The following is a 12581-nucleotide window of genomic DNA, read 5'->3' on the forward strand; positions in this document are numbered from 1 at the left end:
AAACCTGCAAAATCAGCAAGGGGTCAAATACTTTTTTCCCCCACTGTATGTGTGAGACAAAAGTATAGTGGAAAAGGAAGGAGTATAGTGAAAACGGAAGATGGGACATTTATCGCGCAGTGATTGCCTGAGAAGCTCGAGTCCAGTCTGGGGGAGGGGGCAATGACAGCGTGATTGACATCTGCATACAGAATGTTAATCTTCCTGAACCAGCCATCCTCTCGTCAGCTCCGAAGGCTCTGCAGCAGGAATCACCGAGCTGAGGTTATGGCTTCCACAAGTTCACCAGGAACTCTTAAATAGCAAGTAAGTCTGTTTCTCTCTGCTGCTGTTTTCTCACATGGAATCGGGTTAGAGTTAACGGTAACTTTTAACTGACGTTGTGCTGGTCTGGCAGAAGCCAGCTGGAACTAACATTAGCGCTAATGTTTGCTAATAACTTAGGTGACAGCTAACAATAAGTTTAAAACTGATGCTATGTCTTGGGTTATGAAACTTTTTTTGCTTAAAGGTTCAGTGTGTAAGTAGTGGTGAGGGTTGCGAATTGCACCCCCCCTCCCCTACCCATGCGAGCAGTATAGCTACGGTGCCTGAGACAGGACAAAGACGTCATCTATGAGATAAAAGAGATTGCCACTCAAGAAATTAGGTTTCTTTAGATAGATGTGTTAAGAAATTATATAAATTACGTAAAACCAAATGTTTTTTTTGAATATTATTGTTACTTTTTCATTGATAAACAACAGCCACATGAAGAAGTGCTACATGATGTCTCATACTTATGTAATACATTATTTTACATCTTGGGAGGGTTGGCTCATCTGGACTATAGGGGTGGGGGAAAAAATCGATACAGCAAAGTATCGCGATATTTTGCAAGGCAATATTGTATCGTAACATGAACGTCAAGTATCGACCTTTTATTATATAAATTGTTTGTTTTTTGGCACTAATAAAATTGCTTTTTCAGTCCACTAGAATAAGAGTTTTGCTTTGGGGACACAATTTGAAGTTGGGAAAAAGATCAAATATTGCAATAAATTGCAATATGTTTAAAATCTCAATAATATCGTATCGTGATAATATCGTATCGTGGGATCTCTGGTGATTCCCACCCCTACTGGACTAACATACCAGAGAAAATGAAGAAATTCTCAAACACTATCACATTTAGTGCATCAAGTATGACCACTGACAGATAACAGGACAATGCAAGCCCCACTGTTTCTGCACCACAGTACATTATAAACCACATAATACATGAAGTATACAAAGGCATAGTCAGGTGAGAATCAAGGCTCCTCTCGCTTTGCTTAATTAGATAAGCAATCTGCAAATATTACCAAAATGTCTTTTGAATTTTTTGAAATACAACAGAAACACAAAGTAGCAGTGACAGCCATAATTTCAGCTTGTGGTAAAATGGTGCAACATTTTTAATGGGCATTTAGCATGTGAAAGTACAAATTACATATTTGTGTGCACAGTGGGAAGCAATATCCAATAAGTTTTTTTAATGCAAATTCGGAAAGTATTTATTATTGGTCACTTGATAGGCACACGGTCTTGTTATATATCAACATTAGCAGTAAAAACCCATAGGAAAGCAAAATCCAAGATGAGATCTCAAAGTTGTTTCCTTCTTTTCTCCTAGACACAAATGAGCTGCTTTTAATACCAAGGTGAGACCAAAGGCCTTTTCTCCCACTTCTCAAATTCATCTCAGGAGAAACAACCATATAAAATCTCATTTATGTCTGACTCTGATCAAACCCAGAGATCTCTAACTGATCTTAAATAAGTCTAATTTAAGTCTCCTGAACATGGGAGCATGAGATCAGAGAAAGAGCTCAAAGAAAACTCAGCTATGACTCCTGGGATCTCATGATTCTTCTCAAATATGTCTCAATTTTCTCATATTGGCCTCAGGAGCAAAAACTCATCTCTGTCTTACTCTGATCAAAAGATGAGATCTCTACAGTATCTTAAATAACTGTAATTTCAGTCTCCAGAGTGTGGATCAGAAAAAAAGCTCCAAGATATTTCTTAGTTTTGTCTTAGTGACCCCACTTAGGGGTTATTTTACTCAAGTACTTTACTTACGTCAAATGTTGAGGTTGAGTATTTTCTTTTTATGGGGGTGTGTACTTTTACTCCCCTTAATTTCAAATCCCGATTGTATTTATTGTTAATTATCTGTTACAAGTTACTGAGAAAAATAAACTAAATTTCGACATTAAAAATAATGCACTTTCAAATGTCATGCTTTCCAATTGGTTAAGGTCACAGCCAGCATAACTGGAACAGCCAATACTTTGACATGATGTTTAGAGATTAATTCATTAATGACCGAATGCACACAAGAACTGATACACAAGTATCTGTCATACAGAATAAGCACTTTTACTTTTGATACTTAAGTACATTCACTATGAAATACTTTTATACCTTTTACTTGAGTAGAATTTTGAGGACCTTGTGGATATGGTAATTCTGCTCTTTTAAGTAACGGAAAATTGTATTCTATTTAAAGACAATAAGTCCTTTTAATATTATTTTAGCTGGATGGCGCAGCGGCAGTGTTGTTGCCCTTTGAACAGCAGGAGTGGGGTTCAAATCCAGCTCAGGGCCTCCATCACGGTTCTCCGAGCACAGACAGTAATGTAATACAATCAAGATCATGAACATCTCCCCAGAGTTCCCAACTGCTTCTTAGGAGCAATAAGAGACATTAATGAATTCAAAAAGATACAATGATGAGATCTCATCTGTTACTTTCATTTATCCTAATATTATTATCATATAATCTCAATTCAGTATCCATTTGTCTTACCTAAGTTTCAAAACCTCAATCTCTCTTCATCTCATCCTTTTCTCCTAAGGGGTTTTAGGAGCAACAATTCAGATTGGAGTGATCTCATAAAGACATCCTATTGAGATCTTAGTGTTTTCTCAAGAGTTAAAGAAAAGAGTATTCTGAGCAAAAGATTTTTCCTCTGGGAAGAAATAAATGTTTTCCACCAGGGCAGTAAAATCTACCGTTACCGTTTCATTACCAGTAATATTCATTAGCTGTTTGTCTCAGGAGGCTTAACGGAGCATTTCTGTCTATGTAACAAAGCCATAACAGAGGCTGGAGAATAACTACATGAAGTTACAATCCAATTACATATTTTTTCAAAGTTTAGCTGGCTGATCTGAGCTTCGATGCTGGAAGCTGCCGTTTTATTGCCAATTAGCGATCAGCTGATTGTCACAAACATAACATACAAAGCCAAAAACAGAGCGCTGGAGAATAAACCAATCCAACTAACAATAAATGTTTTTCTACCAGTCAGTAAAAGTTTAGCTGGCTGATGCTTCCATTCTCTAAGCTAAGCTCTTCCATGCTCTAAGCACGGTTTTATTGCCAATTAATGTTACTGATCATCTGATTGCCTCGCTAAGTAACCGGCAAAGCCAAACCACAGGCTGGAGAATAAGTAGGCGCCATGAAATGAATCCATATTTCACACCACTGACTCTCTGTGATTATGGCCAGCTTCTAGCTAAAGCTATCAAGCAAGTTTTCATTTGCATCGCTAAAGTCTGACAAAGTTAATTACCTGTCCAGCAGAAAACAACAATTTCAGCACCGCTTTGAAAACATCTGTCCCACATTAACGTTATAGGCTTCCATCTGGGAAAATCCACAAAATCCGTGATTTCTGCTGTCAGCTGTCTGTCCCAACTCCGTCTGGCTGTCGGCTCTCGTGCTAAATAACACGTTTGTGTTCCTTCATTTGTCCAAATGTCACTTCTCTTCTTACTACTAATAAACCAGAAGACTACTCGGAGACAGTATATTACTATTAATAGTCCCCCTTCTTCTTCTTTGTACGTATTCAATGTAGTGACGGGCGTCTACAATACCGGAATTACACAAGCAGAAGAAGAACGGCGTGATGACGAAACGCTCTGTAGCGCTGTTTGTTCGTTGACGGCTACGGTAGAAACATGACGACAAAATGCAGCGACCTCCACAGCAGGGGGTGCCCGTGGTTATGTAGATATAAATGTCTCATTCTAAGGTAATAAAAACATGATGGTTCATTATGTAAGGTCTTTATACACCACTAAAAACATAGTTATGGATCTTCTATTGCATTTCTGTTAATAGAGCCTCAGAAATATTACATACTGGACCTTTAAGTTGCTTTAGGTGCGCTAACATGTTGTCAATATTAGCTAGCAGCTAACTTACATAATGTTAAACGCCATCAGGATGATACATGTTAATTGTTAACTAACGTTAGCCTATAATTCTCCTGTCAGTCACAACATGTGCATGACAAGAGATATTTATTACCACACTTGACCACTGCATGACCATCAGAAAGCTTTCTTGGCAAGCAGAAGACTGTTTGGGAAAACTCTAAACTTTCATCCTGTAATAGAGATGAGTGACACCTTCTGCTTTTTAGCTGACCTATGGATGCACAGAGTTGCTCATAGTAGCTCAGCTATGTGGTCTGTATTTTTTATACAATTATATTCAACAAAATTGTTTGTTGATAGCTAAACTCAGACCAGATGACCAGTCCAATACAAGTGCCCTTTTATAAATGAATTCAAAATCTCTATCCCCTCACTACGTTGAACTGATTGAAATCATTTTACTATGTACACTGTTACATGTGTAGACATTCATCATGCATTGTGGTCTCATGCAAATATTTACTGTGTTCTAAAGGAATTATGAATTAAATTCTATTGTTGCAGTGCATCAACCTCATAATGAAAGCCATACCATCATGTTTACGTTGTTTTATATATGTTATGTATATAACACAACAGTATCTTGTGCAGTATCACTGTTGTTGTTTTAAGATAAAACAGTGGTGGGCTGCCTTGAGCAACAGTGATGCAGTGGCTACACTCTACACCAAAACAGTTTACTTGTGTGTGGCTCCTTTTTTCTTTATTTCCCTCACAAACAAAATTATCTGTTACACTACATTGGTCGTATGTCTGTAAATGTTTTTGTTTGTTTTTGTGACTGATTTTTCTTTGCTCTGTTTAATTCAGGTGGAGACTGGTATAGAATGGAGCTTTCTGTCTTGGGCTGGCCTCACCTTCAACGCGATAATCCCCCTTCACTTTTCCAGCAGCTGGTAAACACTTTTTTTTTTAACATTAGCTGTCATGTATTAGCAAACATCAACACTAGTTCCAGCGGGCCTGTAACCCCACCTGGTTCTATGTGAGAAAACAGCAGCAGAGAGAAACAGACTTACTTCGGAGCTGACGAGAGGATGGCTGGTTCGGGAAGATTAACATTCTGTATGCAGATGTCAATCATGTTTGTTGCCCCCTCCCCCCAGACCTTACTCAAGCTTCTCAGCCAATCACTGCGCCATAAAAGTCCTACCTTTCCACTATACTTTTGTCTTACACATACATATATTCTTCTCTTACATACATATATTCTTCTCTTACATGCATATATTCTTCTCTTACATAAGTATATTCCTCTCTTACGGACGTATATTCTTCTCTTACAGACGTGTATTCTTCTCTTACATGCATATTATATATCATTTTAAATGTACACATTAACTGCATGTGCATGAGCAAAATGTGTGAATGTGTGCATTAAATATATGAATATGAGAGTGAAAATGTATGAATGTGTGAGGGAAAATGTATGAATATGAGAGTGAAAATGTATGAATGTGTGAGGGAAAATGTATGAATGTGAAAGGAGAATAAAGATTTAGAGATATAGATTATAGCTTGTATTGCCCCTCATAATTCTGTAAGGATCATCTTAGTTCCTTTAACCTTAAAAGCAGGGTTTATTTTGACCAACAAAAGCCCCCCCCCCCAAAAAAACTGCTTTTTTATTAAAATTCAAGACTAGAGAAAGGGCATTAAGTAGTTTCCTGCAAGTTTCACCAAACGCTCCTGTTCCCTCCACTCCAGTGGTTGAGGAGGAACCTGATTCTGCAGTTTGTCAGTGATTAAAAGAAGAATTAGCCAGCCTAGCATGCCACCACAAATGAGCAAAACCCTCTGGGAGACCACAGAGACCAAGCAAGGCACATTTCCAATTATACTGCCAAATGACTCATTTTCTTATTGGGCCTCCTATAATTGTGGTGGGTATTGGGTGCATGCAACTCAATTTGTCTTACATATTTGTTGGTAGGATGGTAAAAGTGCAAGAGCCAAGGGGATGATATGAAAGAATGAGACTAAATAAAAAAGGATGAGATAGATCCCTCAATATTTGTTTGATCTGCTTCATCCTCCTTAATACTGTTGAAGTTTAAAAGCCAGGGAGAAAATGCCTCTTTAATCATCTGTGGATTGAGGAATGGGGAGACTATCATTTTCTAGTAATCAGAAAATGTCTCTCCAGAGTAATAGACTTTGTTCTGACTGCTGAAATTAATGAGGCTTCCAGTGATGTGATTATCTGTCCTGAGGATCATCAATATATAAAATAAATGACAAATTAAATTACTTCAATTTTTGTAAACTTTAGTTCTGTTAAAACCACGTTCTTACTGTATGTAACAAAGAGAGATTTTAAAGTTAAACAAACACACAAAATAAGTTGGGTAAGCTTTATTAAATTTACAGACACATTTAGAGCTCATCACTGTGAATTCTTCTCCATCCTTGTGTAGGAAACAAGTTACTTATAAAGCAACTGGACTACATGTTGATACAGGCACATAAAAGGCACAGCACGGACCATGAAGCCATTTTACATTGCGAACGTTGCATTTTCAGCAGAGCATGACACCATGTATAAGACTAAATTCAACATTACGGTGCCGTTTTGTTATTATGTACTCTATTCTAAAAAAACAAAACAAAAACCCCCCACACAAGTAGAGAAGCGATTCAAACAGTGTTTTCAAAAACTTATATTAAAAGTAAAGAACATTTCATATACATAAAGGACAAACTTTAAATATAACAGTTAATGTGGATTACAGTTAAAATTAGACACCATATCTGACATGTAACATGTAAGAGAAGTGACAGTAGCATTTGTTCTATCAAACAGACATTTAATGATTTAGCCATGTAATTCTTGTAAATTCCAAAATATTCCTTTTGTTAAAAAAAAACACATTAAAAAACCCTCAACTTTGAATGATTTGTTTAAGGAGCAAACACAATAGTTGTCAAAAAAAAGTAACCCAAGGGAGAAAAGACTATTTTTCTAAACAAGTGTGCTATTATCCTCTCTGTGTGTAGTACCATTATCAATTCTCATTTCAGCTATTATCATCTCTGTGTGGATTACTGTTTGTATCACTTTGTGCATGTAGTGTGTGTATGTTTGTATGCGCAATGCAACAGTGTGCAGGTTTGACTCTGGGTGCAATGTGAGGGAACAGTAAAGTGCATCTTAAGCAGCATGTGCGTACTGTGTGAGTGAGAACAGAAGGGACAGCTGTGGTTTTGTTGTGAGGCGAGCTGCCCATTGCTCACTGCAGGGTAACTGTGAAACAGTTGGGGTCTAAAAGGGACCTTGTCCCTGCTCCCTGCTGGGCTCTCCTGTCCAAAGTGTTCCCCGTCTTTATTCAGTAACTAAGTGCTCCCTACTTGGGAGTGTAAAACCCCCTTTCTCGCAAATGCCCCCAGCAATGCGTTGTCATTTTCGAGTTGGTCATCAAAACACTTGCATATCTTAACAAGCATATGTCACAAACCAAGGTGTATTTTAATATGACAGCAACATTCTAAATGTACTGTTGTGCACACAGCAGTTCAAAAGAATGGAGGCCACTGATCATCATGGAAGAATAAACATCCACTTAGGCCAACTGTGTAAACTCCAAACATCTTATCACATATTATTCACTAAATATTTCTGAAGTCTTTTTTCCAAATGCACTTAAATTCAAAATACATGGATGGATCTAAACACTAGCATATAAGACAATTTACAAAATGCTATAATTGATGTCAGTCATCTGAACTCTTGCTTAGTGAGAATCATTACCAACGATTCATCAGTAACCTGGCAGCTGCCAAGGACCCTCACGTTGGCTCCTCCAGCCTCAGTTTCCAGCCCAGGTCTCAGGCAGGAGCAGGTGTTGCTGAGCCAGGCTCCTTTTGGCTGTGGTTGTGGCCTGAGCTGTGCCTCAGCCAGGCCTGGAGGAGAGGCCAGGCGCCCACTAGGAGGATGCCGACGTCTCCATAGTGGACAGGATACGGACCACCTCGGTCCTCTGTGTGGGTGAGATGTGCTGGGTCATGTGCACAATAGAATCCATGGCAACCTCTGGATTGGCTTGAACAAGGCTGGAAATATAGGGGAAAACAAAAAAAAAAAAAACAACATCATAAACATGAAAGAAATGCTGGGCAGACAGGGGTAATGATGGGTGAAAATGGGTTGCAGTGTACAACTCTTCGCCACACTGAATCTGTGTTGTTTACAATCATCACCTGCGTATTTGCTTGAGAATGTGATCTCGGCGGATGTATTTGATGTTCTCGTCAATGACAGACCTTGCGCCCTCTTCTTCAGCCAGTTGCCTCTCCAGCCATGCCACCAGCTCTTCATTGTTATCCCACAGATAGGCCTGTGTAATGAGGGAGTGATAAAGAAGAGAAAACAAATTACTGTGAGCAAGAGTCAAGTATTTATGGGTAAATAAAGCCTAGATAATCACTTTTTTTATAGTGAGTGTGAACAAATGTAAGTGGGAATAAAATAAATAAATAACGTAACATACTGTACAAAATATATAAAATATCAAATAAATAAATATATATAAACGACAACATTAAGAGATGGACTGGCTCATGTTGCGTTTACTGGACTGGATAGGAAAATTAGTATTCATGAGTGCTGGCATCTCTGATCCCAAACAAAGCCAGGCTGGAGGGTTTAGCAAAGATTTGGGGGCTGTGGGGTTTAATGGGCTCTTGCCTTTTTTATGAACAGTCCTGCTTGAGGTCCACAAGAACATTTAATGCCCTTATTAATCATTTTTAATCTGTTTGCTTTTAATTAAGAAACAGCGTGTTGGCTCTCCTATCTGCATGTGCCAGGGCTGTGATTAATTGTGGCTTAAGACAGCCAGTCCTGATTGGGATAATAAATTAGCTAACAAGAAGGCCACTTCTTAGGAGATCTCAAACGCTGGGCTGGTGACTGTCACCCCTGTGGCTGGTCCTCTGAGACTGGGCCAGAAGGAACGGCATTTATGTATCTCTGAGGGATGTTTATTTTCATTATCCACTAGTTATCAGTCCATCTGTATTTAATCAAGGTTGATTTAATAGGAACGCTTACTACTTCTTTATCTGGTGCGCCTAGTGGAGAAGAAATAGGAGCTTCAGGATGAAAAGACACAACCTCTCTAATCGTTCCCATGGGCTAAGAAGCTGTTTACTTGGGCATCTACACTGAAAAGAAATAGATCTCAGACATTAGATCAGAGTTAGCAATTTAATACTGGTGACGATCAGTCAAAGACTCTCAATCGTTTGTCAGAGAAGACTGGATATGATGACTTTGGATTTGAGTAGATACTGAGATCTAAAAATTAGTTAAGTCAGAGCAGATGAGTTGCTCATGCTTTATCACAGTCTTCTGTTTTGGAGGCAAAAAAAAGAAGCCATTTTCCAGATTTCTGTGTGTTTGGAGTACTTACTGTATATGGCCTTTTTAAAACAAAGTGACCGCTCAAATGAAGCTGTTCTGTCTAGCGTCTAGGTATGTTGCTATAAATAGTTAACTTCAAAGTTTAATTAAAAGTTCTTAAAGTAAGATTAACCTCCAGTTTACGAACTTCAAGTCATTTTCCACTTAATATTGAGGGACTACAGAACAAACCCAATAAGTACGCTGTGGGTTTTTACCTTGACAGCACCCTCGGCCTCCACAAACCAGCGGCGCAGCATTGCCTGGACCTGGCCGTCAGTCAGCTCGCTGTTGGCCGCTTGGATCTTCCTCTTCACCGTCTCCTCCAGCAGCAGACGCCGCAGACGCCAGTAAAAGAACTGACGGGACGTTTGCCATTCAAGGATATCCTGAGATGGGCAAAAGACAAAAGAAATAATGTAAATGCAGCTACTGTTATTAGAAGCTACTATCTCCTTAGCGTTTACATTTTATTAAATGTTAACATACAAGTAAGCGTATTTCAGTCTTTGTAAATTTAAAGGGGAATATGAATATCATTTGTCATTTTACCACCTACTATCAAAGACTTCCCTGCTGATGTAGTACTGATTTGAAGTTAAACATTCAGACCAGTACAGTTAGAAAGTCTTTCCGTTCCATACTATGTGTAAAAAAATTACCCCGACTACCATCCATCTGTGAAAAAAATCCTTCTGGTCATGTGAGCAAAGTGTGTGTGTGTATGCGTGTGTGTGTATTTGTATGTATGTGAAAGATGGGACTGGGAATGAGGCACATTATGAGGTGGGGCTTGCCCGAGGCTGCTCTGCAATTTCTAAAAGGTGATTGACCAGGGTCATCAGAAGATAATTATGAGGATGAGTCTCACAGCCTGGTGAGACCAAACATTATTCACCAGGCAGGTGCAGCAGAAGCTAGACTGATACTAATACTCCCCTGTGGGCTTTCCAGGTTATCCACATACTGCACACTCACACAGTGCATGCACACAAAAATGCTCACCGTTATTACGCCCTTCTCTTGCATGCGACCTGGGGTGTCGTGGAGGTCTGCAAATTGCACAGCCACCTGGTGGTAAATAGGCAGGAGAAACTCCTCACGCTCCTTCAGCTTGGTCTCCAGCTCTTTGCGATCAGGGGGACTAAGCTCTGGGGTTCCTGCAGGAGTTTCAAAACAATACCATAAAACAAAGCTGCCAAATTTGGCAAAACAACTGACTGCCATAGTTTACATGCTGAGCATATGGGTAAGAAATTGCAATTAATGCTAATAGGTACTGGATATGCAGTGTGAGTTTAGGTGTGAAAGCCAAACATTCTGTCCTCACATTGTAGTCCTATAGTCCCATCAAATCAGGTTCTACATGAGCATGCAGCAGTGAATTAACTCCCGCTAACAGCATTTTGTCTTAGAGCTCCCGCAAACCCTTGGCCCCTGTCTCCAAAGACTGATTTCTGTCAATTCCAATCTGTAAGCTCTCAAACCCTCCCCAGTAACCCCCCATTCCACCAGTTTGCCCAAAGCGCCACACAGCATTGGACCACAGTTGCTCTGAACCTGGAGGAAAATCAATAGGCTGTGCAGGAGAGACATGAGAGCAGGTGATTGATCGGAGCAGGCTGTGATTGACACGTCTCCCGGGGGGGACTGCAGTAAGGATGATACAATCAACGCCAAATAAAGAACGACAGGCAAAGCACACATGCACCTGATATACTGCTCCTCGCTAAAATGAGGACAAGGCAGAGGGAGACAAAGACACCCGTAAGGAGCTATGATTGGATTTGAAGTGGAGGACTCACCCAGTCTTTCAGCCAAGCTCATGTAGACCGGATCTACTCTTCTCATAGTCTTCACCAGGTCCTTCTTCCTAAACTTGATCTCCACTGTTCCCTCAGCCTCCAACACACCACCTCTGAGACACAAATGATTAAAGTGAACAAAGGTGGTTTAATAAAGAGGACACTTAATCTGCCCCTGTTTCAGCCCAACTCACCGGCTGTCCTTGTCAGCGTACATCTCCATGTGACGAGGGTTGATGGTGGGATCTATAACCACCCAGGATCCTCCTCTCAGCTCAGCCTGGGGGGGGATATAAACCAGCACCGGCTGCTTATACTCCCTGAGCCCGTCCACAATGTAGGCCCCAAACTTCAACACCTGGTCATACATATCTAAGAGGGAGAATTTTTATATGAGATACTGAACGGGCTCAAACCCAGACTGACTGATTATCACGGAAGCAGAAGTACCTTTCATTCCTCCAGAAAAGCCCCTCCAGTTGGCAAACACCATGAGAGGCAGGCCCTCTCTGTTCAGGTCCTTAATGGCCTGGGCTGTTTTGAAAGCAGAATCTGGGAACCACACCTGCCCTGCCTGCTGGATGATCTAAATATACAGATCAGAAAACCAGCGTCTGTAAATGTCTACAGTGAGAGATAAAACTATTTGATCCCCTTCTGATTTTGTACGCTTGCTCACTGACAAAGAAATGATCAGTCAATAATTTTAAGGGTAGCCTCTGCAAGAGGCATCAACTCAACTTGCTGTGTTTGAAGAAGGAAAAATGCTGCCTATGACCCCAAAAACACCATCCCCACCGTCAAACATGGAGGTGGAAACCTTATACTTTCGGGGTGTTTTTCTGCTAAGGGAACAGGACAACTTCACCGCATCAAAGGGACGATGGATGGAGCCATGTCAAATCTTGGTTGAGAACCTCCTTCCCTCAGCCAGGGCATTGAAAATGGGTCGTGGATGGGTATTTCAGCATGACAATGACCCAAAACACACAGCCAAGGCAACAAAGGAATGGCTCAAAAAGAAACACATAAAAAGGTCCTGGAGTGGCCTAGCCAGTCTCCAGACCTTAATCCCATAAAACATCTGTGGAGGGAGCTGAAAGTTCGAGATGCCAAAC

General features: G+C 40.1%; 1 protein-coding gene and 1 long non-coding RNA gene across 3 annotated transcripts in view; one reads left to right on the forward strand and one right to left on the reverse strand.

The window, feature by feature from the left end:
- LOC123962891 lies at positions 1–10093 on the forward strand. The gene is made up of 3 exons (XR_006823084.1): positions 1–306; positions 5068–5153; positions 9885–10093. It is a non-coding gene; the product is annotated as an uncharacterized LOC123962891 (long non-coding RNA).
- Positions 6598–12581, reverse strand: part of LOC123962890 (acetyl-CoA carboxylase-like) — a 22438-nt gene continuing 16454 nt past the window's right edge. For both annotated transcript variants that reach the window (XM_046039367.1, XM_046039366.1), the window contains 7 exons: positions 11914–12049; positions 11658–11835; positions 11464–11576; positions 10664–10818; positions 9877–10047; positions 8455–8591; positions 6598–8307 (listed from right to left, as the gene is read on the reverse strand). In XM_046039367.1, coding sequence (XP_045895323.1) covers positions 8181–8307; positions 8455–8591; positions 9877–10047; positions 10664–10818; positions 11464–11576; positions 11658–11835; positions 11914–12049 — 1017 coding nt within the window. In that variant the 3' untranslated portion in view covers positions 6598–8180. The remainder of the gene's footprint in view (positions 8308–8454; positions 8592–9876; positions 10048–10663; positions 10819–11463; positions 11577–11657; positions 11836–11913; positions 12050–12581) is intronic.

Source organism: Micropterus dolomieu, linkage group LG23 (genome assembly GCF_021292245.1).
Source record: "Micropterus dolomieu isolate WLL.071019.BEF.003 ecotype Adirondacks linkage group LG23, ASM2129224v1, whole genome shotgun sequence".
NCBI classification, from domain to species: Eukaryota; Metazoa; Chordata; class Actinopteri; order Centrarchiformes; family Centrarchidae; genus Micropterus; species Micropterus dolomieu.